Source organism: Colossoma macropomum, unplaced genomic scaffold, assembly GCF_904425465.1.
Source record: "Colossoma macropomum unplaced genomic scaffold, Colossoma_macropomum, whole genome shotgun sequence".
Classification (NCBI taxonomy): Eukaryota; Metazoa; Chordata; class Actinopteri; order Characiformes; family Serrasalmidae; genus Colossoma; species Colossoma macropomum.
Genome location: NW_023494810.1, coordinates 3,844,499 through 3,864,777, shown reverse-complemented (window position 1 = coordinate 3,864,777; position 20,279 = coordinate 3,844,499). Strand labels below are relative to the sequence as shown.

At 41.6% G+C, this 20,279-nt stretch overlaps 1 protein-coding gene across 2 annotated transcripts; it reads right to left on the bottom strand.

Annotated features, from left to right (window-relative positions):
* Positions 1-706: 706 nt before the first annotated feature.
* sh2d5 (SH2 domain containing 5) lies at positions 707-15,458 on the bottom strand. 2 transcript variants are annotated; one of them, XM_036559607.1, is made up of 10 exons: positions 15,288-15,458; positions 11,586-11,651; positions 11,319-11,399; positions 11,161-11,235; positions 8,425-8,571; positions 5,954-6,154; positions 3,090-3,270; positions 2,526-2,631; positions 1,304-1,460; positions 707-948 (listed from the first exon to the last, which is right to left on the bottom strand). In XM_036559607.1, the coding sequence occupies exons 2-10, from the start codon at positions 11,634-11,636 to the stop codon at positions 760-762; spliced, it is 1,188 nt and encodes a 395-aa protein (XP_036415500.1). In that variant the 5' UTR covers positions 11,637-11,651; positions 15,288-15,458; the 3' UTR covers positions 707-759. The 2 variants fall into 2 exon arrangements, with proteins under 2 accessions (XP_036415500.1, XP_036415501.1); XM_036559608.1 differs by lacking the exon at positions 15,288-15,458 and adding an exon at positions 14,877-15,179.
* Between the last annotated feature and the right edge of the window lie 4,821 nt (positions 15,459-20,279).

Sequence of the window (20,279 nt, the reverse complement as noted above, 5' to 3'; positions counted from 1 at the left end):
TGTTTATATAAAATCCTCTTGTGAAAGTGTACAACAAACAGGGAAAGAAAAAAAAAATCCCTTTGTTCAAAAAGTGCTTCAGTAATTTGCTTATTTTAAAAAAAGTAGTTAAAGTTCCTGAATGAAGTTTTAACTGGTGCAAGGTTAACATCAAGTGGCAATTATCAATCTGAAGCAGAGCTGATTACATTACAGTTCTCTATAATTTGACACCACTGACAAGACAGACCGTTGAACACCACTGACAAGAGATATAGGCAACATCTGCATTCTGTGTCCGACCTGTGAATTCCCTTAAAAGGAACTTTTCTATACTGCAGAGCAGAGCATATGAAGGAAGCAGCAGTGCCTGGGCATACAATACAGCTAAAAATGTTTAAAACTGCTGGACCATACATTTGGACATACATAGCACACATAAAATGATCAGGTTTTCTAAATCAAAGCGGCAGTTTCATAGCAGGAGCAATGTTCAGTGTTCCATTTACAAAGAAATAAAGGGTCTATTCCTGAGAAACAAACAAACAAACAAAAATAAAAATCATAACTAGGCCACTACACTACCACCTAACCACCCTTGTGCTTGAAGTGCATCTTGCTGGGCAAACGGCAGAACTTTAGTGTCCATTTAAATCAAAACAGGAAAAAGTAAAAGTGTCTACAAGTTGGGTGAAAGAAAGGTGAAATAAGCTCCCATATCAGTCTTAAAACACTGAACAATTAACAATTACAAGGATTTAAAAATAAATGCAACATAATTTAGACCCAGCACTGGTATTTGTCGTTTCGTTTGCTCCCCTGCTGTGACCGTGGACTCGTGCTCGTGTTCTCCTCCCATTCGTAACAGTGGTTGACTCGAGCACAACTCAGTGGACACTCCAGCTCTCCTCTGAACTGGGTGTAGTGCTCTATCAAAGCCATGAGGCTTTCAAAGAAAATGTGGCACTTCTGCAAAAAGAGGGAACAAAAATAATTCGCATAGCAGAGACAACATGAAAAATATACAATATATAGTTAGTTCTGACTACACATTCTGGTTGAAAAGCGTTTTATTCATGTTATTAAAGCTACACCATGTAAGATTTCGGGATTATTGTTGTCATATCTACACCAATCAGACATAACATTATGACCACCTCCTTGTTTCTACGCTCATTGTCCATTTTATCTCAGATGATCTACAGCAACCAGATCACAGCCTTGAGGTTATTAACCTCTTGTATTCTATTCCTTAAATGTCTGTAGAGGATTCCCTCAAAAATTAACATTAAGCTACAGCTGAGACTGTGGATCCACGGCTCACCTCAAGGAAAATTTTTCCTTTGGAGGTCCCAATAGTCAGAGTGACCAGGCCTGAAGGGAAGCGTATAAGGAGAGATCCGATGCTGGGGTTCTTAGGGTGGGGACACAGCAAGTAGGAACCAAGGACATCCTCAGCAAGCAGTGAAGAACTGCTGTCACTGTAACACCAAATGCATTCGCTCACATCAGGAAAAGCAGTGCAATCAAAAACAATCTCACTATTAGGTACATACACTGATCAGGCACGACATTATGACCACCTCCTTGTTTCTACGCTCATTGTCCATTTTATCAGCTCCACTTACTATATAGGTGCACTTTGTAGTTCTACAGTTACAGACTGTAGTCCATCTGTTTCTCTGCATACTTTGTTAGCCCCCTTTTACCCTGTTCTTCAGTGGTCAGGACCCCATGGACCCTCACAGAGCAGGTACTATTTGAGATGGTGGATCATTCTCAGCACTGCAGTAACACTGACGTGGTGGTGGTGTGTTAGTGTGTGTTGTGCTGGTCTGAGTGGATCAGATGGACTACAGTCTGTAACTGTAGAACTACAAAGTGCACCTATATAGTAAGTGGAGCTGATAAAATGGACAATGAGCGTAGAAACAAGGAGGTGGTCATAATGTCGTGCCTGATCAGTGTACGTATGTACCTACCTACCTATCTAGTACCTAAACTCCTTGGCCATTCTATCACCAACCATATAGGAGCACCACGTAGGTTTACAATAACTGACTGGAGTCCAACTGTTGTTGCAGAATGTTCCTGAGAGTAAACTGGTACTCTCTTAAGACTACATAAAAACAGTAGTCACTCCACTCCTGCTTTTCTATATATGAATTCACTTCCACTTCCTTTTAGCAGTGATACTTTCAAACTCATTTCTTTTGTTTGTTTACAGTCTGATGTAGAGCTGTTATTCTTCAAATATTACTATAACCTGGAAGTTTGTAATTAAGAATTCGGTGGAGACAAAAAAAATAAGAGCAAAAACAGAAATACAGCAACAATTGACCCAGAAAAACAGTCAGAATTACGGTTCAGTTACAGTAAGTATGAACACTGCATAGGAAGGAAGTGAAAGCACTGTATCCCAAAAACGTTATTCCGATATATCTTTATGAATCATCTACATGCCTCATACATTATTTAAACAGTGTAAATATGTGCTCTTTGGGTAATATGAAAGAAGGAGACGTGCGCAGTGCTGGGCATTTTACCTAGAGATGCCAGCCCAGCTCCACACGGCATGAGCCAGTGCTTCTTCGGTTTCGGCCAAGCTTGGAGCGCGCACCCTGAACACTGGTGTACTGTCCGGCCCCTTGTCTGTTGTGCATGCACGCACGCACGCACGCACACACACACACACACACACACACACACACACATACACACATACAGAAAAGGAATTTTGTGATTCCCATAGGAACCCCAGTATACTCCTAAAATACCCTAGTTTATTTTATTTGGCAAAAGTCCTGTTTTGGATTTATCCTTACATGGTTTATTTTAGAACAACCCGACGAAGCATAGGAATATTTACCGCAACACAGCAACTAAGCATTAGAAAACACGAAGGGAAACAATCAAGTGCTGTGTTTAAAGTGAACAGAGCTGTATTAGACACCCATGACAAAAATGAAACCTGTGAAATCCCAGTGATATCTGAGTGCCCTCCGTTACAAACCCGTTGTGATTAAGTGAATAGCCCATCATTACTGAAGATCTGCATTACCTAAGAAATTCTTTGACTTTTGACAGCGTTCTTTGAACACTCGTCCCACCTTGTGGAGGGTTCAGCCGGTCCTGCAGGTGGCGCTGTTTTACAGGCGTACAAGTAAAAGAGCGGTAAGCGCCAGAGCGCAGCACTTTCTCTCTGATGGCCTTCTTACGTACGAGCGTAGGGGAGGTCAGGAAGACCTCGTCTGGATTGCTCACAGGATCCGGGCTGGGTGTGGAGGACACCTGGATCACACGTTACAAAATCAGGCATCTAGTAACAAGCATCACAGATCCATTAACCTCAATCAAGAGTGATTCTAGGCGAGTGAAGTTAGGCTGCTTTCACAAGAACATTTGATATGTATTCACACGCATAGACCTCTGAAATCATTCTGTAGTTCACATCAGTCCCATATTAGGAACAGTGGATTGTTTGCCTACGGAGTGGAAAAAAAGTTGCTTTTTGACACCAATATCATGCCCTGTAGTAAACAGAAATGTTCTAAATCTAGTACATTCTGTCCTGTGTGTACATTTTTATGAATTATGGGGTCAAAAAGGAGTCAAAATACAAATAATGCTAACACTGCACGCTGAAATGACGCTGCAGTGTAATATATGTATTTAAACTAGAGAGTTCGTAGAGAAAACTGACACTCTAATGTCTTCCGGGTTGGTCAAATGCTATAGACTATGTGTCAAACATAAGGCCCGCAGGCCAGATCAGACCCACCACACAATCCAATCCGGCCCGCAAAAGTATTTTTCACAATGTGCTGCACTACAGTCCCCAGCATGCACTGCAATGTAATGTGCTCTGACTCTCCTACCCAAACAACAGTCTATGGGACAGCAGTTACACCTCAATTCTACACAGTTCCACACCAGTCATATCACCAAAATGCATTTCAGCTGCAGTTCAGCCAGTGTAAACACTTAACGTCAGCTCAGCAGCTCAGAAACTGAGTCCAAGTCTTAATGAACTTGCAGCAAAGAAAGGATGCCAGGGGTCTAGTTTAAGCAAATAGGTAGGTTTAAAAGACCGAGCACCTGGGGACATTTAAATTTTTAATATTTCAAGTATTCATGTTATATTTCAAGGTCTACTACAAGCGTCTGAATTTTACTGTTAAAGTTTTTGCATATTTTTAAATAAACACTGGCCAGTTTAGGTTACAGCACCACATTACTTAAAAATGAAATAAAAACATTTCTTTCTCTGTTCCACAAATTTGATTAGTTTTTAAATTTTTGACACCCCTGGCCAATGACCTGATCAGCTTGCCCACCAATCAGCAGTAGTAATGCTAGTGCCCTACTGCCCAAAACCCATTTGCTGTAGAAAAAAAAGAAACACACAGATATGTTTTTGTTTTTTTTAAGTTAAATACATCCTTCTACTTTTTCAAAATTAAAGAAAGGTCCTGAACCTAGGTTACAAACTATTTAATTTTTTGTTTTTAGCTCCATTCACCCCCATTCATTGAGCATCTTCTAGCATTTTGCTGTCACGTTTTTGATAAAATGGGTGAAATAGGAAGTGGCCAGGCTTCCCTAGCTCTAATCAAACCTCAACACCGTTCTATATCAACACCAACTACATATAACGTAGACCACTACTGTCAAAGCAACATAACGACCACACTTGAAGAAACTCGTTGGTTTGTGTTTGGTATCTTGGTGAGTTTGTCATTCTGTGCAGCAGTGTTAATGTGCATGTAGCGATATTCATATTTAGACTCCTAAACAATCTCCTAATTAAGATGATCCGGTCACTTTGAGGAGAAAATGTACACATAAGAAAACCTGTCGAGTTTGGAACATTTCTATTTACCAAAGGGTAAAGCAAAGATTTTCGAGAATGCCTTTAATTTTACCCATAGAGACCTACTTAAGAGGTGTATTGCTGGTTTGTTGTAGACATGTTTTTGAGCAGAGATCCACTGTGACTGGGAGACACATTTAAATGTGAATGCTCACAAGCAAAAAAGGTGCCAGTTGCTGCTCTTCAAAAGGAACCAAAAGGAAAGACAACCCCTCGCTGTAACACAGATTTAGAGATGGATTTCACAGTACTAGATAGGAGCTGACAGCACGATCAGTTTCTTTTCCATTTCACTCGACATTATTTTGACTAACTGAATTCCTACCCTAACCCGTCTCCTATTAGCTGACACAGTAATGTCAGCATCTCTTCCATCAAAAGATCTCTCACAAAGGACAATAAGAGCATCATTTTCAAAACACAGCCATGTGCTGCTGGTGTCAGTTGTCTGTCCATGCACTGCTCTTTTTGAAATCAATGGCAAAAAAAAAAATCTCCCCTATGAAATGAGACCCTCAAATAAAAAGAACATTACTTCATTAACAGCTACCAGCGCTGCTCTGTAGGTGACCCTGCCAGTCTGCAGTGACAGCAGAGGAGGGTAAAGTTCAGCTCCTCACTGCTGGGCTTTAGTTACATTTAGGGCATCATATGCCTTCAAAGAGGGGGCAATTATTTATTATCGCCCACCCCTAATTCTTCAGTGATATGAAGCTGAAGTCAGATTTTCACCAGCTTCTTGTTCACATTTTTCCTGTTCCACCTAGACCCCTAGACGTGAACACGCAAAACGGAAGGCTAAGGGCGAGGAGTGAAACGGGATTGGGCCTTAATGATTTCGCTGCCCCAGGTAAAGTCAGTAATAGGACCTTCCTTAAACTGGAATTTACATCAATTTAACCTGGCATACCACAAAACACTTTCACAGAACACTAGTTCATTCTTCTCCCTGCACTTTACTGCTTGCTCGCCTTTGCCTAGTGTGAAGTTTTCCCCTAACTACAGCACCATAGCAGATAAACACTAGCAGCATAACTTTTTGCCAAATATTCGAGGAGCCATTTCGTTCACTGCATTTCTTTGTAATTTCCCCAACCTGACCTTTGCTCCTGGCAACAGCCCCTGGGTGGGCGCCCTGCGGAAGGACACCAGGGCGCTGACACTGAGGGGGAAGCCGTGATTCAGCAGGGAAGGGACACGAACGGGCGAGTCTCCAGGCGACTCGCTCTGAGCCTCTTCTGGATGCCTCTCCAGGTAACACAGCTGGAAACAGCGGCACAGCAGCAGGTTCAGGAACTGGGCCTTAGACAAGGTACACACATGAACACTTTAGGGCTTTGTTCAGACATGCAGCTCAAATCTGATTTTTCCGCATATCTGATCGGAGCAGGACAGATTTTCAGCAGTCTGCAAGGCTCAAAGCCTCATGAAATCCGTTTGTGGTGACAAACATTCAATTGTAAAAGTTAACAACTGTGAAAAATAATTACAGTCACCTTAAATAACTGCAAATAGTTCAACTAACCACAATCAGGCAATCATGTAACAGCTGTAATAGGCCTTTGTAGGAAACATATCGTGCATGTTATAATTTTCTGTGACCATTTCAGTAAAATTTGAAAACCTGTGCCTGATTACTAGCAGGGCCTATTAAACTGTTAGCTAACATCTGCTGACCAGGTAGGCTTAACGCAAGAGGTGCAGTGAAGTCAAGAACTGCATCGCTGTTATGAAATGTAGTCTTGAAGTAACAGTACAGTTCAACATTTAACTCATAAATGCGATCAGTTTGCCATGTTCTACGTTCACATTAGCAGGTTGAAGTGGCACAAATCAGATTTTTTGCCCTAATGTTTTCAGGGCTGTGTGAACACAAATCTGATCTTTTCAAATCCGACCTGAGCCATTTTCATCCGTGGTCGTAGATCAGATACGTATCCAATTCGTGGCCGTGTGACCTTAATGTGACGCTCAGATCGGAATTCATGTGCTTTTTTTCCACTGCGCGTGCGCCATCATTCAGCGTTACCATGGCAGCAGCGCCGAACAGAAGTTAATGCCTGTAAACGGTGGAAAAGCAGCTCATCTCACCTTTTTCTCCTTCGTCTCGCTCTAATAATGAAGCTGAGAGCTGATCAGAGTTAATGATCTTCTCAGCGAAGCTTGTTCTGCTCGTTAGTTTGTGTTGATGATGATCGTGATTCATTCACGTGACGTTACTGAGTAGGATGAGCTCACAAGGGTCATTTCAGGACGACGGTTCGTTCACATTAATGACAGATTTGAATCACTTACCTAAACGAGTGTGAACAATCATGTCAGAGAGATCGGATTTGAGCAAAAAAACTGATTTGAGCAATGAGGCTTGTAATGTGAACGTAGCCCAAGTGTCGCCCGTCCTTCCATAGTCAGCATACTCATGCGTGCGCCATTACTATAGCAACCAATGCAGATATGCAGTCTGACCATACAAATCAGATTTTCATTACCTGTAACACAAAATCTGAATACTTGGTGTTTAAGAAGTATATTCGATTTGTCCCGCAGGGTAAACAAGCCTATGCATTATGTTTTACAGTCACTAACAGGTAAAAGTGTAAGGATTAGGGCACAACTATTACCGGACAGTCGATCAGTGACCTCCACTGTCGAAAAAAGTTGCATTGTTTAGTTAAAAGCAGAAGCGCTCTGTAATGCTCTATGACTGTCATGTGATACACACAGTGATTCTAACAGACTGCAATAAACTACAGGAAGTGTAAGGTGAGAAAAGCAGTGTGTCCCAATTCAGGGGCTGCGTCCTTCGGAGGCTGCATCTGAAGGCTGATTGCGTCACGGCGGCGCGACTAGGCTGTCCCATTTCGAAGGCTCCTTCATATGCAGCCGAGAAATGTGTCCTTTTCCATGGCCACAAAGGATCCAACGAAGGATCCATCACCAGTCAACATATCCCGAGGTTCACTGCGTGCTGGCGAGGATTCGAGAACATGGCAGCGTCAGCAGAGGAGCGAACGGTGGCTGAAGAGACACTTTTAAATATAAGTATTGGGTTTAAACTGAGGAGAATGGCTAACAATACAAATGTAAAACACACACAAACAACCTCATCAGTAGCCGGCAGTGAAGCATCTCCAGCTCTAATACATGAAAAAATAAACAACTAAAATCAAAGTTTCTGGCTTCATCTTTAAAGAACTTTAAATGAACTTGACAAGACCAGCGTTTCGTGGCACAGCGGGAACAGTGGTGCTGTGATGCAAACAGAAAACAGAGCCGTAGAACAGATCGTCTCATTTCGGTTCAGCCTTCGGGGGTCTAAGCAGCCTTCGAAGGACACGCCTTCATAGACCGCATCCTTCGACGGATCCAGCCCCCTGAATTGGGACTCTACTGTTCTCTACTGTAATCAATTAACACAGACACAACTTTAAATGACAGCACTCTACGATGGGTAGAGTGAGAAGAAATAGCAAAACGAATAGAGGTTCGATTAGCCTAGCCATTAAATAATAGTCCATTATAATCAGTTGCAGCCCTAGGATGGACAGAGGTTTGTTTGTGTGGACACGTACAGCTCTGGCATGTCGGGCCTTGAAGAGGTGGCAGTAGAGCTGGGTGTCAGGGCTGCCGGGGTTGTGGGCGACGAAGGCGAACTGAGAATCAGACAGCCGAGCGATGGAGAGGGAGACTCGGCGCAGAGCATGTGCCATCAGAAGAGTCTGAACACACACAAAACATCACAGCACATGTTAACCATCCTGTTTTGCGAGATTAGGTAACTATATTTGTCTCTCAACTCATCTGGAACGGCTCTCTAACCTGCCGTCTGTTTCACAAAGCAGGATTTACTCCGTAGCCAGCTAACTAAGATTAGCTAGATTTAACCCTGGATTTTCTGTCTTATGATGGTGGATCACTTCTTACTGAGCTACATCACCACGGCAGCTTATGCTGCACTCCTCATCTGATCCATGGCAGGTCAATTTTAGGATTTCAGGTCATAAAGAGCTCTAGGACCAATCACAGTGAACATCCGACCAAACAGGGCTGAGCTTCTGATGGAGATGGACCCCTCTGGTTCTTTTAAGGTCACTTTTTTCCTCTCCTCTTCACAGTTCTTAGTGCTGTACTTTCTATTTATGTACACAGTAAGATGTCTTTTTCCTTTCTTTGATAATTAAGCAACTCAGCTTCTCATATTTCACATGATTGGCAGCTCATTATACACGTCATCTAAAACTGTTTTAACAGAGAGAGTCGTTAACTACTTGCCTAAAATGAGTAGGAAGCCCTGCAGGTGACATCCCATATAAATGAAAATAATGTGTGGCCACACCTTAATACAGCATGGGAGCGAGATCCTAATGCGTACCCACGACTTAGTAAGGTGTGGGAATGAGATGATGCCTTACTAAGTCATGGCCACGCATTAGGATCTCATTCCCATGTCTTACTGAGGCCCAATCCCATTTCTTATTTTTACCCCTACCCCTTGTTTTCGAGTGTCACCCCTTGGAACTGAGTTACAGGGTAGTGGTTGAAATCTTCCCTCTGAAATGGGACCCTCAAATAAAAAGAGCATCACTTCATTAACAGCTACTAGCACTGCTCTGTAGGTGACTCTGCCAGTCTGCAGTGACAGCAGAGGAGGGTAAAGTTCAGCTCCTCACTGCTGGGCTTTAGTTACATTTAGGGCATCATATGCCTTCAAAGAGGGGGGCAATTATTTATTATCACCCACCCCTAATTCTTTGGTGATACGAAGCTGAAGTCAGATATTCACCCGATTCTTGTTCAAATTTTCCTGTTCCACCTTAAATGGAGCAGCAGTTACATTTTGGCGCTTCAGGCGTCAGAACTGCTGGACTATTTAAGGTGGAATGGGAAAGTTAGCTAGCTAGCTACCAAGACATTAGCATGGTATTAGCGATTTTTTATGCTTGTTATGAAGAAAACGACCAAAATACAAACGAAATACAATACGAAACGATACAATGATTATCATAATTTTTTACGAAGAAAATTCTCACATTTGTGTGTTTCTTTGGTCTCTTGTTCAGCCATCTTGCCGGTTTTTTTTTTCTCTCATAACTCTCTGTTTGGAGTGTCTCTGGAAAACCTCTGTTTGGAGGGTCATGTAGCCCCAACACTTCGCTCTACCCCTCTCTGTCAACAAAAATTGGGACACCCTAACCCTAGACGTGAACGTGCAAAACAGAGGGCTAAGGGCTAGGTGGTAGGGGCGAGGGGTGAAATGGGAAGTCTTGGCCACGCATTAGGATCTCATTCCCACGCCTTACTAAGTTGTGGCCACGCATCATTAAACGAGTGGACTGTGTCTGTGCTTGTTTGGTTTAGTGAAGATAAAACTTAGTCAGGAACTCTGTTAACTCTGTCCAAGTTGAATGTGCTTCAGGAGAAAGACCCCAGGTTATGGAGGCCCCCTTAGTTTTCCCAGGCCTAACACACCTGATCCAATTAATCAGCTAACTGACCCATCAATGCTCCTCCCACAAATGTATTCTTCATTGCCAAACCAGACAAGATTCATGCTGGCAAATATACCTTAACTGTAACTGTAATGCACTTTGTTGTTACCACTAAATGTTGATTTATTAAATGAAAGTAAGTTATTTGTCACACGTACATGAAATGAACAGCCTTGGCCTTAGCTTACCCAACACTGTCTAGCATGAGAAGCTGGCGCCTGAACCCCGAGCTCGGGTGCCAGATCAGCCTATTGCTGCTCCTCAGAGTGGAGATGGTCAGGCATTGGCCCCTAGGCGCTTGAGGCAACACTACAATACTTTTTCTTTTTCTTCTTTACCATCTTTTTCTTCTTCTAACAGACAAATGGTGGTTAGCAGGCCAACTGAGGGCTAGCTACAACCAACGTCGTCGGCCAGTCAGTGAGCGAAAATGCCTCTTCTATGCAAAAACCTACAGCATCCTAATAGTCCTAACAGTGCAACCTTAACTCATACAAAATAAACATCATTTGAAATTAATAACACTCTAAATGTCGGTATTTTGCCAAAAGCTGAGTTCCAATTTCCTCATGGGGTTCAATGGGATTTCGCCAACACTGTGGCAACAACATTGCTACAGAAGAAAGTATTTGTGGGCAGAGCATGGATAGATCAATTAACCCTCAGCTGATGTGTTAGAACAAGAAAAACACTCAAATATGCAGGGCAGGGCTGCTCCAACAGCACGGCTGAAAAACACACTAATCTAGAAAATGAAAGTGAGGCTGGACTAAACAAGAAAAACCAAAGTGGATGAAAAGCAAAAGCAAGAGATCTTACCGTCTCATCCTCATTATACACCTTCACTCCTTTGATGGAGAATTTCAGGGAGACGGCTCGCCTTCGCTTGCAGTTCTACGCATATAAGCACAGAATAAGTACGACATTAAGTGTGATTTGTACAGAGCACAAAGCTTTTTTTGTTCAGCAAAGATTACCTTGAGGGACTTCAGCTGGGTGTGCAGTTGTTCGATTTGTTCATCCAGACAGCTGTCGTCAACAGGAAATGAGCCGATGTACTAGACAAGTGAGTCAAGAATTCATGACCTGTTCAGTTCTCTAGTGATTAAAGCGCTTAGAGGTCAGGAATGAGAGGCATGTATTAAGAGACAGACAAAATTCTACTGTTGTTATTTTTACAGAATGACAAAAACTGCAAGAAGACAGAAACATATAAAGTATGTACTGTGAAATAAAAGCCTTACCTCTGCGGACCTCGTCACTGTCCCGTCCTCTGTGGCTGCTGTCTCACCCATATTTGGCTGGCTGATCTAGTGACAGTCAAAATGTGAGGAGAACACAGTGATGTCCAAGTCACTCTACCACTCTTTGATGTCTTTGATTTCTTATGAGAAATCACACATCAAATGGTCCATATCACGGAATATCACGTTCCTCACTTGAAACAACTTGAAACATGCCAAAAAGTGTCTAAATGCACTGTTTACTCCCTGGTATCATATATGGAAAGTCTGTTTATTGAAATTACTACAGTCCATATAAAGAAAATAAGCTGCATGATGTCATGAAAACCAACTTGTTTAAATGCATCCACACATTCAACCTACAGCAGTCTGGCTCTGCCAATTCCCAGAAAAGGGAAGTGTTTCCTCCCAGACTGCTTTTTCAGTGAGGCACAAAACAGTATATCCAATCAGAACAGAGATCATTTACATGTATCAATCTTGAAAGTATGTTTAAAAAGGCCTGTTTAATCCTAACGGCCAAAGAACGGATCTGAATACAGGATATGCACCTTCCAAGGGTCAAGGCATGAAGGAGGAATTCCACTAATTTTTCAAACTTGTGTAATTCAGTAGATGAGAAGAAAACAGAGTCAGAGTGGTTTGATGTGAAATTGTTTATTGTAGAAAAACTTACTAACTCAGATTTCTTTACAGCGGTGGTGATAGGAACAAGGGGTCCTAATGTTTTAATAACTATTTTGCCTTAACACCCTGCATGTACCTCTCCGCCATGACCGTTAAAAAACAATGTTTTAGGATAAAACCGCACTGTAAAAAAAAGGCAGTGTGTAAGATTTAGTGGGGTCTAGTGGTGAGTTTGCAGATTGCAAGCAACTGAATACCCGTCCCTCACCCCTCGCCTTCCCAAGCATGTAGTAGAACCTATGGTCATCAGGCAATTTGTATGCCAAATTACCAGTCCAGCAGAAAACCGGCAACTTCAGTTGACGCTGTGAAAGCATTTGTCCCTCTTTAGCGATCTCCTTTGGGAAAGGCCACACCAATGTTCATCCTTGTTTTCTGCCATCGTCTATACCAATTTTGTTTTGCGTCTGCATGTTTTTCCCTCTATCGCTTTTTCTTGTGCTAAATAATAAGAATGATCCTCCATTTGTCAAAATTTAGGTTCTCAAACTTCTCACAACACAATATGAGCAGCCAGCAACCACTGATTCTTCTTCTTTCTATGCCAACTGGTGCTATAGCGCCTCCAAATTCAAGCTGCTGCTTCAACGTCAAAACATGCACCGATCAGGCATAACATTATGACCACCTCCTTGTTTCTACACTCATTGTCCATTTTATCAGCTCCACTTACTATATAGGTGCACTTTGTAGTTCTACAGTTACAGACTGTAGTCCATCTGTTTCTCTGCATACTTTGTTAGCCCCCTTTTACCCTGTTCTTCAGTGCTCAGGACCCCCATGGACCCTCACAGAGCAGGTACTATTTGGGTGGTGGATCATTCTCAGCACTGCAGTAACACTGACGTGGTGGTGGTGTGTTAGTGTGTGTTGCGCTGGTCTGAGTGGATCAGACACAGCAGTGAGTTTTTAAACACCTCAGTGTCGTCTCTTGGACTGAGAATAGTCCACCAACCAAAAATATCCAGCCAACAGCGTCCTGTGGGCAGCGTCCTGTGACCACTGATGAAGGACTAGAGGATGACCAACACAAACTGTGCAGCAGCAGATGAGCTATCGTCTCTGACTTTACATCTACGAGGTGGACTGACAAGGTAGGAGTGTTTAATAGAGTGGACAGTGAGTGGACACAGTATTTAAAAACTCCAGCAGCACTGCTGTGTCTGATCCACTCAGACCAGCACAACACACACTAACACACCATCAAAACTAGTCAGTGTTACTGCAGTGCTGAGAATGATCCACCACCCAAATAGTACTTGCTCTGTGAGGGTCCATGGGGGTCCTGACCACTGAAGAACAGGGTAAAAGGGGGCTAACAAAGTATGCAGAGAAACAGATGGACTACAGTCTGTAATCCACCTATATAGTAAGTGGAGCTGATAAAATGGACAATGAGTGTCCAAAGGTCATAATGTTATGCCTGATCGGTGTATATCTAGGTGTATTTCTACGCTCTCTAGAGTCAATGTGGTACAGAAACATGGCGGCGCCACATGGCGGCCTCTGCTGGAAGAGAACCTGCTCCCTGTGTAGATATAAAGGGCTGATTCTAAGCTAATGAAATCACAATTCGTAGTTACAGGTGATGATACACTAAACCTGGTTTTGTATACTATATTCCATTTGTGCTAATAGATCCCCCTGAATCTCACACAAAGCACCTTTAGACGTCTCTTCAGACGTCTGGTTCCTATCACCACCACTGTGAACAATTCAGTGATTTCCTCCGAAATGGAGCATCTCATATCAAACCGCTCTGAATGACTTTGCTTACATCTTAACCATTTTATTATACAGAAATTCTGAAAATGAGTAGAATTTCTTTAAGTATAGTCCTGGATTTCACTTTCCATTTAGTGGAAACTCTCAATTCAGACTGCTGTTTCAGTCCAGGACTAGGCTTGATCTCTGTTGAAGGAAGCTAAAGCCATCATAAATTATTTTGACAAGCCAAGCCACACATTACCTATTCCATATACATAACTGCAGCCTACACTATTTTATTCCAGGTTAGATTAAGAAAACAGGGACAAAACGTGAGGAAAAAAGTAATATATGACTGAAATTCCTGTTTGAGAGTAACTAAACTCTCTTCTACTGTACTTATTTACTGTTTATGGGAATGTGTAATTTAGTGTTTAGTTTCTGAGACTACCTTAACTAAACTTGAGGACCAACTTAAAGAGATATCTCGCTGCTGTTGAAACAAAACCTTGTATCTACATTTTTTTTCGTTTTTCAGTTTTTGACATAATTTGAAAGTACCTGTTGCCCTTTACATTGTGTTAAGATTTAATGACGAATGGACCAAAAGAAACGACCTAAAATGACTTGGAAAGACGTCTGGTTCCATTGACTTGCGTTAAAAGTGAAGTATGTTTTTTCCTCCTCCTGTAAAGTTACCTTCTTGGAGATACGAGGTTTTGCTCCAACAGCGATATGATATTCTACGTTTTACAAAAACCTAGTTAGAGGTTTGAAACGTTGACACTGAAGCAAATTTAAGTGTAACTGGGATTTTCTGATTCAAAAACCTCTTTTAAACCTAATTAAAATAAAAATAAAATGCATACAGGTCTTATACGTGGCGTTTGCTCTTACTTTTGACACTGAAGTGCTTCAAACACTGGTATTCACTTCAATGCCCGACTGGATCAGTGGATGCTGAAGTTTCGCTTTAAACAGGAATGTCCTCCACTTTCAGGTGGACGATTTCAGCTCGTTCATGACTCCCTCAGGTACTCCTCATTAAAAACGACCAGAAACTCGCCTCATCTCACCTTAATCTACCAGGCGCTGCCCTCATTTCATATTCCAAAGGCGGACAAGGTCGGAACTTGATAGAATAAGCGATAAAAACTCGATTCTTGGCTAAACGTGTTTCTCCCAGTCAGCGTGTTGAGCTCCGCCCTCTTCGCTTCAGCTCAGAGTTCAAGTGCAGCAACAAGGAAAAGTTAAACCCAGTTCTAGCGAGCTTTTCCGCCTCTAAACCAGGGGAATACGTGTACTTACAGTCAGTGGTTCAGTCCAGTAAGCATGACAGCGTCCCCGAGCCCGTCTGAAGCCTCCAGCTGAGATTTGGACAGTGGCTGCCTCACCTTATGGCCTTTTCCCCGCCCCACACAACACGCAGCTGAGCGGCGGGCCGCTGCAGAAATGCTGCCTCATGTCCCACATTTATCAGCCTTTCCCAATCCCGCAGTGCTGGTGGGTGGAACAAAACACAAAACTGCCTGTCCTTACGCAATTTAACTGGTTTACAGCTGATTTAAGAAATTAGAGACGATGTGTGAAATAAGCACAATTTGGGCCAAACTGTCTTGATATTAAATGGCGTTTTCATCACTGTTTTTATTTTTGAAATAAAAATGGAAAAAAGGTCTATGTGGAATATAAACATAGTTTAATTTTCCAAACGCAGCATTCATTCCCTAGACAATAAAGCAACACCATGAAGGATTTGGGGATTTGGCGACCTCTCTGGTGGAAATATGTAACTGCACAACCGTGCGGAAGAACATTTTGTAACGTGGGTTGTGCTTCGGACCCCCACACGCGGATGAATCTGACTTTTACGAGTGTTTTGAAAGAGCATTCAAAGAGAACTCGGTCAAAAGTGAAAGACGTGTCTTCCGAAGATGTGAGTGAATTATCTGTTATTGTCATCATATTTTCCATTAGTATACTGTTGATTTTGCTTGTGAGACCTAAACATTGAGTTGGACCTTCTTTTTGAGCCTGTGTGTGACGTAAACAGAGCCGGTTTATGAGGAGTCTGGCCACTTCCTATTTCCCCCCGTTATATCAAAAACAGGACTGCAGAACAGCAGAGGGCGCCCGCGAGTGAGTCCTCAATGAATGGGAGTGAATGGAGCTCAACGGCTAAAAACAAAAAGTTAAAATAGTTTCTAATCTCTCGCCCAGAACTTTCCTTTAAGTTTAGAAAGCAGAAGGACGTATTTCACTAAAAAAGCAAACTCTCCTGTGTTTCCTTTTTTTCTACAGCAAACAGGTTTTTGGCACTACTACTTGCTACTGAGTGTTGATTGGTTGATTGGCTGTTCGCGCTCACTGACGTCACGAACATACAAGCCGTCGTTTTAAACTCCTGTAACTCGAGTTTAGAAACTCTTAAAATATAACAGCGGTGTTAGAATGATTTATGTTGTTCTGTGTTCAGGAAATTATTGTATTCTTTTACATTAAAAATGTATAAGCATTTATAAACTATGATTTTGCTCAATTGTTCCATCCTAACCTATTCATTCTGGAATCGCTTGGGAGCGCCCTCTAGCGTTTGAGAAACCCAGAAGACATTACAGAGTGGGAACTCTCCTCTCTACCAGTGTGTCCCAATTCAGAGGCTGCGTCCTTTGAAGGCTGCGTAGACCTGCTAAGGCTGAACCGAAATGAGACGATCTGCTCCACGGCAGATTTCCTGTTTGTCTCACAGCACCGCTGTTCTTTTAAAGTTCTTTAAAGACGGAGCCAGAAACTTTGATTTTATTTTTTTTATTTTTTCATTTATTAGAGCTGGAGATGCTTCTCTCTGTCCGCTCCTTATTATTAATTTTTTTTTATTGTTCTATTTTTCTACAGTTAGTGTTTATTTTTACGATTAGTGTTTAGTGTTTATTTAGCATCTATTTAATTCACACTTTTTCTGTTTACCGTCTATTTAATGTTACTGCTACACCATGGGGTCTGAGAGTAACGCAGTTTCAATACTCTGTATGTCCTGTACATATTGTACTATTGACAATAAAGCTGACTTGACTTGACTTGACTTGAAATGGGACAGCCTAGGCGCACCGCTGACACCTAATCGGCCTTCAAATGCAGCCTCTGAAGGACGCAGCACCTGAGTTGGGACACAGCTTACAAGTTCTCTGACGTTAATACGTAAAGACCAGTGACGTGGTCTGAATACCTCCTGCCAAGTCTGTCCCGACACCTCTGACTTTAAAATGATTATTTCAGGATTTACAGGGCGACCCGCAGTGACACATGCACAACAAATTTTAGTGTGTTCTTTTTTCTCCATACTCAGAAATGCTACTTCTTTCAGTTTCACCAAACAATATTACATAGTGCTGCTTTAACTAAGCAGCAAAACATGTATTTTTGTGGTCATGAAAAGTTTAGCTGTTCAGCAGTTTAGCTTCACCCATTTACACTGAAGTTATAAGAACTGTGTACAGTCCACTTACCTGTGCCGGCTCACTGCTTTTTACATCACGACAAGGGTGGAGAAACCTGCTTAAATGGCAAGTTACACATAAACGGCTCTTACATAAATGTTGTGTAGCCTACAGTTAAAATGAAATTGTCTAGAAACTGAATGAAGCAGAAACCAGGCACACACGGTACAACCAGTGCATACACAAGGTGGATAATGGCGACGCCTAGTGTTTCAGCCTGGACTGCTTTCTGAATGAGGCACAGTGCAGGGCAGCCAATAGGAATAGGGCTCGTTTTCATTCTTTTTATACAATTAATACATTTATATTCTTAGGCACAGTAACAAAACAGCCTGTTTAATCCAATAATACATAAAAGAGAGGTTGTAAAATGTAAAAATGATGTAAATCCATTCAAAAGTCACAAAGAATATGGGCACTTTAATGCAATGTAAGTGGATTACTGTCAGTTTACTGTTAGTTTAAGAACTTAAAGATTAGAGTCAAAAACTGAAGCACAGAGTTATAATTGACTGGGGTTCAAGTCCCCATCTGGGTGAACATCCTGCACTATACCAATAAGAGTCCTTGGGCAAGACTCCTAACACTACCTTCACCTACCTGTGTAAAATGATCAAACTGTAAGTCGCTCTGGATAAGATCGTTTGCCAAATGCCGAAAATGTGAATGTAAATAATTCTTGAGTAGCCTAAATGTCTCATCTGGTTAACTTAAGAGGCAATATTGCAATATTTGCAGTTCACAGGTTGTCTTGATTCAGTTTATTTAGCCTTAACTTAAAGGCAAAGGAGTAACAGAAATCTCCACTACGGTACTGAAAGTACTATTTGTGAGTATTTCTTCTTTACTTACAGCTTTTTCTGACACCTAGTGTTGGTGCTACATATCTCAGCTTATCTGCCTCTCCCAAGCTGCTGGTGGGTGGAAACACACACAAAAAAGAGAAAAGGGGTCAACAGGACATACTCTGGAAAATTCCAGTCTCATGCGCTTTTACTCACAGGACAAAGATTGACAGTTACACTGAAATGAAAGAATCAGCAAAGCAGTCAAATAATAAACACCATCAAACCACTAATTGGCTTCCACCCATACAGAAATCCAGGTTTATACTTGGACATGTTGTAACAAGATGAGTGACGTGCAGTCTGCTGTTGGGTGGGGTTGATCACAGCAGAAGCACCTGACAAATGTTTATGTAACGTTCTGCCCGGAGGAAAAAATGTCTTTCTTAAGATTGTCTCAAAGAACTAAAGTAGATCTCAATACTGTATTAATGATGAATGGCTGATTTCTGAATTCTTTGTCCTGAATATGAAGGACTAGATGTGCCAAAATGAATAAAATTGAAAATAAATAACTCAGTAAATTAATATATGAATTCGAATTGCAAAGAATAATGATGATAAATCTGAAAATAAGTATATATACATAGAAAAGAATATATTAATAAATAATACCTTACATAATTTAATACGCCTGCATTTACTTGTATGTCTATTTAGTAATTTCTCCTCCTCACTAATTTTTGTGTTTATTTATTTTGTTAGTTATGTTTCTTTATTAACATTTTTTCTTTTTTTTATTCATTTATTTCAACTATTCATTTCTATATTTATTTATTTATTTCTGTATTTCCTTGTCCTTATGCTAACAAAGGGGCTGTCAATCAATGAAGTCATGAAGTCTTAATATTCCTATTGGTTGACTGATATCAGATTCTGATATCAGATTCTGTAGATCTATCAGTGGTAACTCAGGACAGCACAGTACAGTAATGTCTGCTTACAGGCAGCAGACAGTCAGAGATCTGAGAGTCTCGGCTGATCTGGCTGAAAATGCAGGTCCGGATTTTTACTCTTCTGTGTGGAGGCTGTGGAGACAGGGCAAATGTGCTCACTGCCCCCTAGTGTGTGTGTGTATGTGGGTGTTGCACTGCACAGATGGGTTAAAGGCGGAGGTCTAATTCCTCTGTGTGCAAACACAGTTGGCCAATGGTTGTGAATTCATTAGATTGTGTGTGTGTGTGTGTGTGTGTGTGTGTGTGTGTGTGTGTGTGTGTTCTGTAGCACTGCATTAAATACTTTAGCCTCACTGGACAGAATTCATGATTTTATATTTTCATGTTTTCAAATATAAATGTTTTCTCACTACAATTCCCAGCATACGTTATGAAAACACATCATAAATCCCTGTGGTGTCAACCAATCCTGAGGGCTAGCCTAGCCACTGAGCTACTGGCCAATAAACACATCCAAACTAGCATTAGTGTAATGGTAATTCTGACTTCAATTATTGAACAAAGACATAAAACAAAAACCTTATTCAGCTCAAAAGAGACATTAAAGACAAGTGTTTTTTTGCATTTCAGCAAGAGAAAAGAAGCCAAACTGAGGTAAGCTACCCAGATAGCCAGCTTCCTTGCTAACTTCAACTTTTGGTGTTCTCCTCATGTAAGGAGTCATTTCTGTCTTTTGAATCATCGATTCTCCCCATTATAATGAGGACTTTAAGGCAGTTATACAGCTGCAGTAAGGTATTCAGCTTCCTAGCAGTGATGCGAGCTATCTGCCCCCTTTCAATTCACAACAGACCACCCCCCAAAATCCAACCCAAAGTAGTTTTTCAAAACTTCTGCCCACCTTCAAGAGACTTTTCCGAGTCTTTAAACTAGAAAACCTCATTCTACAGACTACTGCGGTGCCACTGAAGGATGCCAGTAAGCATGTGTACAACAGATGTAGCGATGGGTACGTTTTCCATTTTGGCCAGAGTGTCCCTTTAGGTCCAAGTACTAAAGTAA

What these genes read in the sequence shown, in the direction of transcription:
- sh2d5 (XM_036559607.1), bottom strand. Translation starts at nt 11,636, where the DNA reads ATGGGTGAGACAGCAGCCACAGAGGACGGGACAGTGACGAGGTCCGCA. An exon ending in CCCAGCTGAAGTCCCTCAAG is followed by an intron (nt 11,236 to 11,318) that starts GTAATCTTTGCT and finishes TTATATGCGTAG; the next exon opens with AACTGCAAGCGAAGGCGAGC. An exon ending in CCGGCTGAACCCTCCACAAG is followed by an intron (nt 2,632 to 3,089) that starts GTGGGACGAGTG and finishes CATGCACAACAG; the next exon opens with ACAAGGGGCCGGACAGTACA.